Source organism: Vanacampus margaritifer, chromosome 9 (assembly GCF_051991255.1).
Source record: "Vanacampus margaritifer isolate UIUO_Vmar chromosome 9, RoL_Vmar_1.0, whole genome shotgun sequence".
Classification (NCBI taxonomy): Eukaryota; Metazoa; Chordata; class Actinopteri; order Syngnathiformes; family Syngnathidae; genus Vanacampus; species Vanacampus margaritifer.
Genome location: NC_135440.1, coordinates 19,861,384 through 19,876,678, shown reverse-complemented (window position 1 = coordinate 19,876,678; position 15,295 = coordinate 19,861,384). Strand labels below are relative to the sequence as shown.

General features: G+C 40.5%; 1 protein-coding gene across 2 annotated transcripts; it reads left to right on the top strand.

Moving 5' to 3' along the window:
- The first annotated feature begins 1,031 nt into the window (after positions 1–1,031).
- mios (missing oocyte, meiosis regulator, homolog (Drosophila)) lies at positions 1,032–15,214 on the top strand. Of its 2 annotated transcripts, none has more exons than XM_077575342.1 (12): positions 1,032–1,080; positions 2,065–3,693; positions 4,626–5,119; positions 5,838–5,932; positions 7,257–7,511; positions 9,316–9,485; positions 10,275–10,340; positions 10,408–10,566; positions 12,642–12,794; positions 13,405–13,609; positions 13,687–13,816; positions 14,721–15,214. In XM_077575342.1, the coding sequence occupies exons 2-12, from the start codon at positions 2,875–2,877 to the stop codon at positions 14,809–14,811; spliced, it is 2,637 nt and encodes an 878-aa protein (XP_077431468.1). In that variant the 5' UTR covers positions 1,032–1,080; positions 2,065–2,874; the 3' UTR covers positions 14,812–15,214. The 2 variants fall into 2 exon arrangements, with proteins under 2 accessions (XP_077431468.1, XP_077431469.1); XM_077575343.1 differs by lacking the exon at positions 1,032–1,080 and having other exon boundaries at positions 2,065–2,164; positions 2,862–3,693.
- Positions 15,215–15,295: the final 81 nt, after the last annotated feature.

Below are 15,295 nucleotides of genomic sequence, written 5' to 3'. Positions count from 1 at the left end.
CAATATCCATTCACAGGTATAGGGTCTTTGTCACGATAGCTCGCTGTCTATAAACAAAGACACATGATTTGTAGTAATCAATAACATCATTTTTTAAGTTGGAATGGGGTGAATCAGTAAAGATGATTTAATATGTTTTTTAATGTGAGAAGATTTGATTCAGTTTGACTCGGTTGAATTACGATGCGATACGGTTCAGTTCGAGACTGTATGATGCAATGACTTTATTGTTTTCATTTTACCTACATTTGAATAAACCTGTCAGTACTGTCAAAGTGCCAAGATATATCTCTCCAATAAAAAAATGATGTATACGTAGAAAATCTCTAAAATGTGTGAAATTTATTGTGTGGGATGGGATGATGATGATGATGAAATAATAATCTAAATATTTTTGAGGCATATAATATCAAACGTGTGAATGTTCGTTAGCATTCTCATAATAATAAAACAAAATAAAAAAAATTGTTTTTCCTCACAATATGATTCTGTGAACGATTCTTTAGACGACAGCGGCCTCTGGTGGCTGAACCACCAAGTACAATTAGAATTTCTGACGTAGGACATTTGTTTTCGTTGTTGCACACACTAATAATAAATATTTTTCTTGATTATATTTTAAGTACATGTTTTACATATTATTTGAGTTGTTAATTTAAAATTGTGGTTTATTTTTGAATATTAATGTTAATATAAATGACATCTTCGGGCGGAACTCAATATTATACTGCAATATTTTAATCACACGACAGACTTTTTTTAAACTCTTTTCTTTCTTCCCATTCTTGTTTTCTTTTTTTACTTCAATTTATATTTTAGACTTGTAATGTGTTTTCTTTGTGTTTATATGTTCAATAAAGAACCAACATTTTGATGCATTTTTTAAATTGTTTATTTGATGCATTTTATTTTTATATGTGATTTATATTATTACGTTCAAATCGTGTTTTATTATTGTGTGATTTGTAAACGACATCATCGGGCGGAACTCATCTTAATCGGAACCTTTAAATGACTGAGTATTATTTCCTAGAAGGATCTGTTTTTGTGTTACAAACAACAAGAGTACTACAACCTTAAGTAAGTTTTCGCCTCCCTGCATGCGTTGTGTTTTATTTACTCAGACGTAACATGAAAGAAAACATAACTGGGTGTTATAAATACAGCGTCCTGATTCTAAGCTAGTGCACTGCTAGCTAAAAGGGACCGACGAAAAAGCTCTTGTTCTAAACTCGTCCTTCACTCGCGTTAGCATTAGCTTTGAGGAGTTTGCATGTCCACAAAACTAAATCGCCAAAGTATTCTCGTTTTGCGTTTTTAAATTCGCCTCAAAAGTTACGCCCTGGGTTTGCCTCATTGTTTTTGAAGCGTCTAGGTTAACTCGTGATTTAAATTTGACTCTTTTGTGCGCACCTGCGTGTCACATAGTTTGAGCGTGTCAATATATTGTACACTCACATTCACAAGATGAGATACCAATACTTTTTTGTTTTGTTTTTTAGTTAGTTTTAATTCCCTTTTATATCATAGATTTAGCAATTACAATTTATATCAAATGGATGTTATTCTCGACTCCTCACTTAATTATTTTTCTCTACCAGATTACATTATTACATACATACAATTAGTAAAAAGAAAAAGTTAGTTAACAAAAGTGGCGTTAAATTATAGTGACGGATTTGTCTAAAAAATAATTCACACAAATATATCCGTGATTTTAATGATTTTCACATCCACAAATATATGAACAATTAAAATTTATTTTTTGACTTGTGTGGGCATTTGTCATTACTTGTCATTTTCCCTTTTTCAGTTCTGCTTGGGAATTGTTGAACGTGCGTTTGTGGCTCAGTGGGCTCAAACATGTATTGTTGTATTATCTGTCTACATTTAGTGTGTCACCGTTTCTGTTCAAATATCTGTTGCTTATAGTGTTATACACTGCTACAGAGATGCTATTAGTTAGCCCTCGTCTATGGCATTTCCCATTATGTGTAGCTAGGGGAGGCTATATAGCACGACACAATGTGTAATCCATTCTTTGTTTTATGTTTGGTTTGACAGTAAACTGCAACTGGGAGTGGCAATAAACAGCTTGAAATCTATTTTTTTTCTTGAAGAACGGGCCTAATGCGGAACGTCACTTGACCAAACCGGACAACAGGTTGGGGGACGTCCTGTGTGCGTAGCAATCACTATAATATCTACGAGCTGATGACATGATGAAGTTAACAAACTGCTGTGATGAGTTTAAGTAATCATTAGCTTGCACAAATAGACGATAATAACACGTTATTTTTCTCAATTCTATCCGTTGAGGTGCTCATTGTTAAATAACTACAGACATACATAATAGGTCACAGTAGTTATTATAAATAAAAGTTACAGAGCTAATTTTAGCAAATAGGCACATGAAACAGCCTTGTAGTCACTTATGTAATATGAAGCAAATATCTTAAACCGTGTCAATTTTTATCGCAGAAGTTTTAAACATCGCCCTTCAAATGCGACGGACATTGAGATGGTCATATTTGGTCAATTTTCAAAGCATCTTGTATAAGATAAAGACACTGTAGACGTTTAATATCTCTACAGGTGGTCTGTCCTGGACAATGACATCAACAGGAAGGAAGTGATTTGTCTTGAATAGATGAATGCGGAGGCTGGTTGCGCATATCCTCAATTGTTTTCAAATCCTGTCTACCAAACCGCCACCATACAGTCTTTGCTCGCAAGTCAAAGCAAAAAAATTGGCGTATCTCGAAAAAGTTGTAGGTCACTCGGCTCTCAGAAAAATACTATATATAAAAATTATAATTGCGGGTGGCAGTCTCATGGTGAAGCACCTGATAATCTTTTAGCCCCCTTGTAATCATGAGTGGCTCCAAGCCGGACATCCTGTGGTCTCCCCACCACCCCGACCGCTATGTCATCTGCGACTCGGAGCTGGGCCTCTACCGTATCGGTCCGGCAGGGGGAACCGAGCTCAAGGCCGGCACCCTGCCCCTCTCGGGAGAGACGGCCGCCACCTTGCTGGCTATCAACTCGGACACGCCCTACATGAAGTGTGTGGCCTGGTACCCCAAGCAGGAGCCCGAGTGCCTACTCGCCGTGGGCCAGGCCAACGGCAGGGTGGTTCTTACCAGCCTGGGCCAGAGCCACAACTCGGCGTGTAAGGAATTGGTGGGCAAGGAGTTTGTGCCTAAGCACGCCCGCCAGTGCAACACGCTGGCCTGGAACCCGGTCGATAGCAACTTGCTGGCGGCCGGCTTGGATAAACACCGGGCCGACTTCTCGGTGCTCATCTGGGACATCAGCAGCAAGTTCTCCCCGGAGCCAAGCATCTCCGCCGAGAAGATCCGCTTGTCATCCTCGGACTTGGACCCGAGCTCGGTCGTGACCAAGCCGCTGTACGACCTGGGCCAGAACGACGCTTGTTTGTCCCTCTGCTGGCTCCTCCGAGACCCCAAGCTCCTCTTGGCCGGCATGCACCGCAACCTGGCCGTTTTCGACCTGAGGAACACCAGCCAGAAGACTTTCGTCAACACCAAAGCCATCCAGGGGGTGACGGTGGACCCCCACTTTCCCGACCGTGTTGCCTCCTTCTTCGAAGGTCAGGTGGCCATCTGGGACCTGAGGAAGTTCGAGAAGCCCGTGCTCACCCTCACCGAGCAGCCCAAGCCTCTAACCAAGGTATGGCGTTAAGTAGGCTTAGATGAGTTTATGTTTTGTAAACATCCAAGTAGGGCTGCTCGATTATGAACCAAAAAAAGGTGTAAATAATGTTTTTTTTAAATACTTTGTCCTTCACTCCCAAAAACGTATTTATATGTTGTTTTTTATGCAAGAGCATACAGAAAGCTTTGATGCAGCTTCTGACATCAAGATGTGGCTTAAACCAATGGTAGTTATTACAAGCAGGTGGCAACAGAGTATAAGAGATCAACCAAGGCCACATTGCAACAAGCTCTTTTTGACAGTGTTTTCAACAGGAACGTGAATAAGGATGAAACTTAGCTATATTCTAATGCAAATTGCTGCAAAACGGAAACATACAAATATGCTTTTTTTCCTGATGAAAGAAGAGACTTTTTCTTTTCTTAGGTTCCATGTTTTTTAGTGATAGAACACAATAGTCTGTGGGCCTTGCAAAATCTGTCGAAATCGAGTAAAACAGCCGGGAGTGAAGGGGATTACTTCAGTGAAAATGGCTGGGAGTGAATGAGTTAATCACGATTATTCTGGTAATAATTGAAGTCACGATTAGGATGATCATTTTGTTTTTTGGTACAAAACAAAATGTTTAAACGTAAAAATAATAAAATTCTTTGAAACACTATAAATATGCAAGATCCTTTTGAATGAAACAAAATGTATTACATTTTTTATTTTAAAAAGGTATAAATTTAAACAACTCAAAATTAGTATTAATAATCTTTTTTGACAATTATGCTGATTTTGTAATTGTGGAGTGTAATAATTGAAATTGTAATTGAATTTTAATTAATTCCACAGCCCTACATCCAAGACAAGTTTTTGATGATTGGCAAGCAGTCCACAGTTTGAAAAAGTCCAGTTGCAAATTGTAGAAAACCTAATCTCCGTGTTTTGTTCAACCTGGCCAGGTGGCATGGTGCCCGACCCGCACAGGCCTGCTGGCCACATTGACCCGCGACAGCAACATCATCCGTCTGTACGACATGCAGCACACGCCCACGCCCATCGGAGACGAAACGGAGCCCACCATCATCGAGCGCAGCGTGCAGCCCTGCGACGGCCTGATTGGCACCTTCGCCTGGCACCCGTCCAGGCAGAACCGCATGGTGGTGGTGTCGGCCGCCAACCGCGCCATGACCGACTTCACCGTCTTCGAGCGCATCTCGTTGGCGTGGAGCTCCACCACCTCGCTCATGTGGGCATGCGGACGCCACCTGTACGAGTGCGCCGAGGACGGGCCGGAGGGCGCCCAGGTCCTCCTGGAGCAGGACATCGCTACCAAGATGAGGCAGAGGGCTCAGTCCAGGTACGGGCATGACACCGTCCAGGTGTGGAGGAACCATCTGCTGGCGGGGGGAAATGATTCCCAGCTCAAGTCCCTGTGGTTTGACCTCTTCTATATCCTTTTTTTGGTTTTGTGACATAAGTACTAAGTGATATTTTGACAAAATAAATTTTTTTGCAAGGCCTTTGACAAACTATTTTTGTATTCTCCTTAACAGCCAAGAAAATGTATTTTTTGTAACAGTTTTTTGGAAGACAATTTGGAATTTTTGATGATAATAAAAGGGAAGCCCCCCCAAAAAAAAGAATAATAATAATTTTTGGGGGGACAATAATATGTTCTATGCTGCCCAATTAGTCTATATATGATATTCTGGTTAATATTGCATTAGTGGATTATGAGTTAAGCAGCAAAATCCAGCTGTTTTTGTCCATCTCAGGGGGCGGCCATTTTGCCACCTGAAGATGACGTCACAGTTGCTCCGGGCTCTGGCTACGACCAATCACAGCTCAGCTATTTCCTAAAGCTGTGATTGGTTGTTACCTGACCAACATCGACACCAAGTGGCAAAATGGCTGCCCCCTGAGATGGATAAAAACGGCTGGATTTAGCTAAATAGCGCATATTCCACAAATGTAATATTAATCAGAATGCCATGTTTAGCCTAGTGAGGCCACATCTAACCTATTATTGTCAAGAAATGTTTAAGGTTGACTTCGTCTTTAACGTACATATATTTGTGAGCTAGCTTGCTTTGGTCCAGTCTGAAGTTACGGTACTGGTCGACCCAAATTCTGCACTTTGAGATGATGATTCCTATGTAACGCTCACATATGAAGCAGTGTGCCGAGGACGTCGAGCTGAAGCTACAGGGGAACAAACAGGCCGTCATCTACTCTGGTATCAAGAATATTGTCAAGACCAGCTCAGGTAAGAAACCCACATCTGCGCCATGCTACTTTTTTTTTTTTTTAAGTGATACTTGACTCATTGAGCCATTTTCAACAGTAAGAAGACAATATAACTAATGTGATAACTTAATTGTTTTTCATAAACAAATAATACCTTTAAAAGCAAATTTTGCCACTTGCTGTCGACTGATGACATCACCTGTGCTGAGGAAATACATAACGACCAATCACGGCTCACCTGTTTTCTGAACAAGGATATATGAGTTATCAAATTAATTCTGTTCCAAATATTAACTTTTTACTGCTGAAAATGTCTGAGTCAAGTATTCTTTAAGGAATCGTTTATTATGTTTTTTTACAGCATACTGGCAAGTCTCAGTTGTGTGCCTTCAGCGCCTCCTAGTGTTCAGACTGAGACACCGCTTAACTGAAATGTGTTAAGGTTGTATAGTAATTAAAAAAAAATATGGAAATGGAGGTTAAGATGTAAGTAATGGCAAGTTGTGATGTTACTATAAAAAGTGTTATATTTGAGTGAAACATATGCCATGTTCAAGAAAGGTTTGTGGTTTTAAACAGTATTTGGTTAAATGAATCATTTCTTCATCACGATTGTGAAATTTAATGGCGTTATCAAATAAAGGGCCTCAATTATGGGTGGCGTTTCACATTATATTTTAGCATTGAGCTAGTGAACTTTTGTTAAATACAATTACAGGGTTTGGTTGACATTTTTGGCATTTAAATATGCAATTGTTTTTTCAGGTATGTGTCAGTTTTACAATAATGGGAATTCCCAGTACTTGAAATTAAGTGTTTAAAAAAAAAAAAAGAAGTTTCAAGTGTTTTGATAAGTTTAAATAAATGTGTTTAAAGCTTGGGGTCAAACTATATAAAAATAAATATATGAGCGCTCTAAATTGCAGATTTTCACCTAATATGTGTGTGTCTGGAATGTATTCCCCATGATAAACAAGGCTTTCTGTAGATCAGTCATTCTCAAATAGGGGGGCAGGCCCCCTTTGGGGTACTAGTGCATTGCTAGAGGGGCCACATGTCACCCCAGGGAACTTTTTTTTCTTCCTTACTAAAATAAAGTGTCATTGCACATCCACATCAGTAGGTGGCAGTGGTGCTCTCATTGTTAGAGCGAGTGCAAGAACTATTAGCGCCTATGCAGTGGTGTACTTGAAATGATTTCATAGTCTGATACTATTTATAGTCGTGGCGGGGCTATAAGGGAGAAGGGCATGAAATATTTAATTATTCCTTGGCATAACAAAAAATAATTGAGAAACACCGCTGTAGATGTTCATTATGGGTCCCTCGTCACCCACCACCAGGCACCACAGAGAGCCGCAAGTGCTGGAGTGGCTCGGAGCGTCAAACGGAGGCGACGCGTTTCCACAGCGAGGAGCGCGGCCTGGCCCTGCGTCTCTGCGGCTGGATGGGCCGGACGTCCGACGTGGACGTGGAGCCCTTCCTGCGCTCGCTGGAGCAGGAGCGCGAGTGGGAGCGAGCCGCAGCCGTGGCCCTCTTCAACCTGGACATCCGCAGAGCCATCCAGATCCTCAACAGGGGAGCCATGGCTGAGAAGGGTGAGGAATTCCTTGAGTACACCCACATTAGTGCGCAAGACAAATTTGGTAGGAATAAGACAGAACATGTCATTTCTCTGTAAGCTATACTGTATTATTATGCAGGGATGCCCTGATGAAATATTTTTGCACCCCAGTCAGAGTCAAATGATTTTGAGTATAAAAAAAAAAAACTTCATGAAAGTAGAATTACTTTTTCTTCCCAAAATACAACTTTTATCTCGTGATATTCTGACATTGCTTGAGAAATGCATTTCTCATTAGATTGTGTACCTAATGAAGTGACTTGTCATCGTACTGTTTACTAACGTTGTCTGTCTTTGTGGCTGCATTTGAAACCAACGCCTATAAATAAATGGCCTATTTTATACGAGGCAATTGTATTGCAATATCCTGCTGTTTTAAAAGGAAATTGGGCAACTGGTTTTCTCCCCCACCCCTCCCCTCCATGTTGTTGTCAATGCAGGAATGTGAAACAGATTGGCTTAGGATGTGCCGCCATAAATAACCCAAAAATGTTCCAAATCCAATGAAATGAAGCGCCCGAGGAATGTGTCAAACGTAGCAACACAACAACACTCCCCCTGACCGCATGCTGAGCTTTAATGAAAAATGTGCTCTTGCTCTTGCTGCTCTTGACTCACAAACATTCCGCCCATGTAGGTCAGATGTTTTTCTGCTGCGTGCGCTAATGAGTGTTTCCTGAGAGTGGCCAGCAGCCTGCTTCATTAGATAAGACCTGTTAACAGTCTCTTTTAAAAGCATCGTTCTTACATAGCTGGAGAACATTCAAGTATGTCAAAGTGTTATATCTGTAGCAGAACACATTTTTGAAAATTCTGCCCCCAATGCTGGTTTCACTTGCACATGAAATTTGATAGGCATGTCTATCATGAGTAAAAAGTCTCAAAGAAGCCATGTTTGAAAACTCACAGGAAGCAGCCATTTTAGTGGTCGTTTCCAGGGATCTTTCGAAGACAAATTTGTCAGTTGAGTCGCAGCTCCAGGGAAGAAAATTCAGCCCGTGAAGCCAGTTTGACTTGGCAACGTGAAGTTTGGTACACCCACAAATGAATTCTCAAGAAGTCAAACCTGAAAAGACACAGGATGTATTTGAAACAGACTTTTTACAGTTAATTTTGGAGGGAACCTTCAACATGTCCTTGCAATTTTGTTTTTGCAAAATTAACTCATTCAATCCCCAAAACATGTAAAAAAAAATTTAATACTTTGTCCTTCCCTTTCAAAAACATATTTACACTTATTTTTTTAATTATTTATTTATTTATTTATTTATTTTTTTGTATGCATACAGAAGGCATTAATGCAGCTTCTGACACAGAGAGGTGGCTTAAAGCAATGGTAGTTATTTAAAAAAAAAAAAAGGCCAGCAGTTGGCAGCAGAGTATAAGAGATCAGCCAGGGCCTTGATGCAACAATCTCTTTTTGCCAGTGTTTTCATCAGAAATGTGAATATTGATGAAACTTATGTATATTCTCATGCTAATTTCTGCAAAATGGAAACAGACCCAAATATCCTTTTTTCTTCCTCCTGATGACTCTAATCTTTATTTTGGTATGTTCCATTGGGCCTGGCAAAATCAGTCAAAATCCAGTAAAACAGCCTGGGGGCGAAGAGGGTTGCTTCAGTGAAAATAGCTAGGAGTGAATGAGTTCAGATCCTGAGACGCAATACTGGTAGTGATTGTCATTCTTTATGCCCCTCTGTAAAACAATGGTTCCAAAATGCAATCAATTTTGGAGACATTTTCCCGGTGTAATTTCCCTCCCCCGTCCGTCCCAGGTGACCTGAACTTGAACGTGGTGGCCATGGCGCTGTCGGGATACACGGACGAGAAGGCCTCGCTGTGGCGGGAGATGTGCAGCTCGCTCAGGCTGCAGCTCAACAACCCCTACCTCTGCGTCATGTTCGCCTTCCTCACCAGCGAGCCGGGAGCCTACGACAGCGTGCTGGTATACAAATTCAATAATAACTTATAACTATATTTCAACTTGGTAAGAAAAGAATGTCTTTGTTAATTGTTTTTTTTTTGTTGTTGCTATTATCAATAAGTGTATGGAGTTTGAAGTAACTGAATGTTTTTCTGCACCAGCTTCTGCTGTTGGATTTATTTAGCTGTTTTGACCGATGCAAACAAGATTACGCTGCCAAAGAACATCAAGTCTAAAATTTTGTTTACAGCTTTGATTTGGCCTACAAGTTTATTGTGGGCCCCTTGATATTTTTTTCTTTTTTCTTTTCTTTTTTTTTTCTTAAGAGCTCAGTATTGTTCATTTGGTAATTTTACCGATTTGACATGTCATCATCAGTGCTCTCTTTTTTTATTTTGTATGTGTATGTGCGTGAGTGTGTGTGTGTATTAATTAGTTCACCTAAAACCTATAAAAAAAAAATCCCATACCGTTCACCTAAACCGAACACTTCCAGCCAGAGTCGTGAGGCCGTCAGGAGCTCCTTGGTATTTTTTAAACAAAAGAGTAACGATCATGTTCCTCTTCAGGTGATTGTTGTCACATGTAGGATACTGCCATTACTTGACTGACTGCTCCTTCAATGTTGTGGTAGACCTTTCCCTCTGGAAACCAAACCCAATAGCTGTGACCATATAAAAAATATTGCTAAAAAGAATATTGAAACAGCAAAAAAATTATGAACAGCAAATTATTGCGAATATGGGAGATTGTTGTCACGTTCATAACAAGCAGGAAATAAAACAGGCGATTTCATGTTTCCCCTTTCAGTACGAAAGCAGCGTGGCGGTGCGTGACCGAGTTGCCTTTGCCTCCATGTTTCTCAACGACACTCAGGTAATCATTCAGCAACACGAATATTAACGTCAAGCTTGAATTAGATTTTTGGGAGTGTTTTGGGCAGCTTCCTCGCTATGTGGACAAGCTGACCAATGAGATGAAGGAGGCGGGCAACCTGGAGGGCATCCTGCTGACGGGCCTGACCAAGGACGGCGTGGAACTGATGGAGAGCTATGTGGATCGGACTGGAGACGTGCAGACGGCCAGCTTCTGCATGCTCAAGGTACTATTCCTTCAGTTCATTGTTTACTAGCTCGTGGATTTTTAAGCCATTATTTTAACGGGTTTTCCCACAGAGCAGGGAGGAAATTATTAATATTTTTGTATGCTCTGTTTGTGTATGTTCTCCCAATTGTTTCAGTAGCAATGATGGTTGTTTATTTATTCAACACCTATGCTAATTTCCATCGGGCTGTTTATGGTGTTTCATGTTATATGTTAGCATTATGCTAGCAGGCTTTTGCTAGATCAAAGGATATGGTTTGAAACATTTTTGTGTTCAGGAATATCAATAAACTGTCTTCTCATAAGATTGATTATGCTTTTTATTTTAATTTTATTATTTTATTTTTTAGATGTAGTTCACTAGTTTTAGTTTTAGTCCAGTTTCAATCATGCTTGTTAGTTTTTTAACATAGTCAACCTCATCCTGTTTTGATTTAGTCCACTTTTAGTCGACTAAAAATCTAGCATTTTAGTCCAAGAAAACACAATTTTATTCGTCTATTAGTCAACAAAAACTGTCAACGTTTTAGTCAGGACAATCATTTAACCCCTGTATTTTTTTTTTGTCAGCCGAATATGTTGAACATTTCAGATATAAAATCTTCTCTCTTCTTTTTGATGAAAAACAACTTGACACAATTACAGTATGTCAACAAGTGGCTACTATGGCCCTGTGTTATGAGCTAGTAAGTTAGCCAGCATTAGTTAGCGGTTGGATTGACATTATTGTTGGAACGTTATAGCTATTGGATTCTTACATTGTAACTATAATTCCCCCCTCCCCTTTTCTTTTTTTTTTTTTAAACCGTGAACCCACCACCTGTCTGTCCCGTGTGTCGGTTGCATTTTGCGCTCGCTAGCTGCAAATTTGAAAGGGCGTGTGTCACTTTGTGTCACATGACAGTCACATTTGACAAAATCATATAATTTTCATCTTGTTTTTTGTTCATGAACTGAAAATGTCCATAGATTATAGTCCAGTTTTTATTAAATTAAGTACATTTTTGTCTCGTCTTTCGTCGACAAAAATGCACACTGATTTAGTCCCAGTTATAGTTTACCGTTAATGAGGGTTTTAGTCTAGTCTAGTCTAGTTTTAGTCCTGTGAAAATTTTTGTTGACAATTTTTTTAGTTTTCGTTAACAAAATTAACACTATCATGTAGCATCATAGCATGTGGGAGGTGTTAAACTTGTAAAAAAGTGTTCCACGTGGTCTCTGTATTGCAGTTGTATCTGTATGGATTGCCTGCGATAAATGGGTTTTATTGTACACTCTAAAAGGGATTAAAACTCCATTTATTTTCACAATAAAGTCTCTCATTCTGTTTTTGAATGTGTTGTCAGTGCAGGAAGGTCAAACAAACATGCACACATTCCACCCATGGGATGGGTGCACAAGTTAAAAAAGAACGTTTTGTTCATGTACACAACGTGTGTTACAGGTGAAAAACGGTTGGGGCATGACTGTGGAGTGGGTCGTTATTTTGTGGTCACTGATACTGTAATTGTGATGGCAATTATATTTTGAAGGTTGTTGGCAAAATATAATTCCCCTTCTTTGTGCTAGACTATTGCATTTTTATTTAATTTTTTGCCGACAAGCTTACACACGTTTGCAAATTTGTTGGTACTCCTCTGTTAATGAGAGGAACCCCCACGTCCCGCCTCCCCAGTGGTGACAGAAATAACTTGAATCTGACAAAAGTAAACATAAATTAAGATTTTTATGAAAATCAGACCTTGCCTTTGAATTGTGGTTCAGCAGAATTATTTTAAGAAGCAAAACTCATGAAACAGGCCTAAATAAACACCGCAGATGTATGCATGTAATTCTGGGACAAAGTTTAGATTTTTTTTAAATTATCGGAAACAGAATTTTACGAAAACTAGGGCATACTAAAACCGAAGTTCCACTCCACTGTATATCGTCAAATCTTCTCCAAATTAAGTGTGTTATTCAGGGACAACTCAAGAAATCCAACCCCCAGCTCATTAATTTACTTGATAAAATGATGTGTCCCAATACTTTTGCATCAGGCATCACCCAATGACACCCGTGTCCCCCTTCCAGGGTTCTCCAGGTGAGGTGCTGAAGGACCCCAGAGTCCAGTGCTGGATCGAAAACTACCGCAACCTGCTGGATGCGTGGAGGTTCTGGCACAAGCGGGCCGAGTTTGACATCCATCGAGGCAAACTGGACCCAACCTCCAAACCCCTGGCCCAGGTGAACCCTCCAAAATGAAGTGCACTTTTGTTGTTGAAAATGTCTTAATTCTAGTAATATTCTAACCCCCCAGAAAATACAAAGAATTCTTTGTTGTTGTTTTTTTAAATATAGCTTTATTCATGAAAAATACAACTTTTTCTTGAGAACAAAAAATCTTGTAATATATATATTTTTAAGTGGAAGGAAATGCTAGTTTTAGGGTGAATTATGTTTCAGCCATTTATTGAACAGAAACAAATGCAAAATTAGATCTTCGGCTCAGTCATCACGCTGATTTAAACACTCAAATACTACAGTTCATAAAGTAATTATACTTTATAAAAAACAGTTATTGACATTCTCTTTTATTTTGTTTTATTATGTGCATTACGCAATACATGATTGACACTTATAGGTTAAGTTCCCACTACAATTGCTTTTTATGGGAAACCACAATGTAGCCCGTCATAACACGGTTACACGGCAATCACAGTTGTGCAGCGGTTGGGATTATTGCCGGATGATCTCCTCCTTATCTGTCCTTGGAGCGAAACCCCCGCCAGCTGGCCGACATGTCGTCCATTTCCACCTTTCCCCTTATCAACATGACCTTTGTGTCCCTCCGCAGGTGTTTGTCAGCTGCAACTTCTGCGGCAAGTCCATCTCATATAGCTGCGCCGCCATGCCCCACCAGGGCCGCGGCTTCAGCCAGTACGGCGTGAGCGGCTCGCCCACCAAGTCCAAAGTGACCAGCTGCCCGGGATGTCGCAAGCCGCTGCCACGCTGCGCCCTGTGCCTCATGAACATGGGCACGCCCGTGTCCAGCTGCGCCGGTGACGACCGCGGGCACATTTCAGCCGTTGAGGCCTTGTCGTCATTGTTGACTCTATGGTGTGTGTTTTTTTGGCAGGAACGGGGAAGTCCGACGACAAGGTCGACCTGACAAGGGAAAACAAACTGGCTCAGTTCAACAACTGGTTCACCTGGTGTCACAACTGTCGCCACGGCGGCCATGCTGGACATATGCTCAGCTGGTTCAGGTTAATCCACACACAGGCATTTCCATTCATTTCAGTGGGGAAAGATGATTTCAAATACAAATGTTTTGACTTGCGACCAAAATCGCAGAACAAACTCATGGAACGGAATGGACTGCTATTTATATGGCGCTTTTTTAGCTATAGTGCCCAAAGTGCTTTAAATAGCCTCACATTCACCCATTCACACACCAGTGGTCAGCTGGTGCCACGCAAGGCGCTGCCAGTTCCACTGGGAGCAAATCTGGGTTCAGTGTCTTGCTCAAGGACACTTCGACATGGTCACCAGGGAGTGAAAATCGAACCCACAACATCACGGATGGGAGACGACCACTCTACCACTGAGCCACGCCACCCTTATTCAAGGCAACACTGTATTTGTTAGAAAAGTCTTAGTTTTCCCACAAAAGTGCAGTATTTCAGCCTGTCAGGTTCAGTCAACCTAGAGCATTTAATAAATAATTGACAAGGAAGGAACACAAGAGATTAAAATTATTTTTTACTCGCGAGGAGAACCGGACAGAGATTTGCTCAGTTACAATCTCCTATCCGCTCTGGACACACTTCGCCGTTCTCCCTCTTTTTTGTTGGGTATTCACTAGTTACATAGCGGTTGCTGTTCTAAAGGGGAGGGGGAACACATAGCAGCAACCAATCACGGATGTGAGTCATTGTTAGATAATAATACAGACGTGGTTTTTTTTCGGCAGTTCAACAGTTCATCCGCAAAGTGTTTCAGCCGCTATCTTTTAATAAGACACAGTTCCTGTTTTGTAATGCTTTGTAATACTATAAGAGTAAATATGGGATAAATTATGTACATTTATTCTTACACAGCCACAAAAAGAACACATGGTGTTCTGAAAATGCTCTCTTTTGCCACTAAATCACTCTTCACCTGTTGCAGGGACCACACGGAGTGCCCTGTCTCAGCGTGCACGTGTAAATGCATGCAGCTGGACACTACGGGCAACTTGGAGCCCTCGGACAGCAGCTGAACGACGAACGGCCTGTCCGCGATCAAGAAAGGGAAACTCGGCGATATTGCTGGGCTCGTCATTCGTCAACCTCTCAGGACAAGCAGGCTTAAAGTGGCCTTTCGCTGTATAACATTCAGTTAAGAACCTCAAACTTAAAAAAAAATAAATAAATGATTGTAGGTGCCAAATGAATTTTTTTAACATTCTAATACTCAGTAGATGCAAATGTTGCCATATTTGATCACAAAAGGCTACATTACGTTATCTAAATGTTATTTTGTGCCATGAAATCACTATTTGTTCAAGACAAGTCAAGATGAGGCTACAAAAGGCTGTTTTACCACTAAGCAGTTGAAGCCCATTATGAAATGAAATGCAATACTTTCCCATTAAAACACCATTATTGATCACACAAAGTCTACATTAGGCTATGGAAATGTTTTGTTTTGATATGAAAATGCTATTTGTTCAGGAAAACGTCTTGAAGGATGCCATTTTTAAT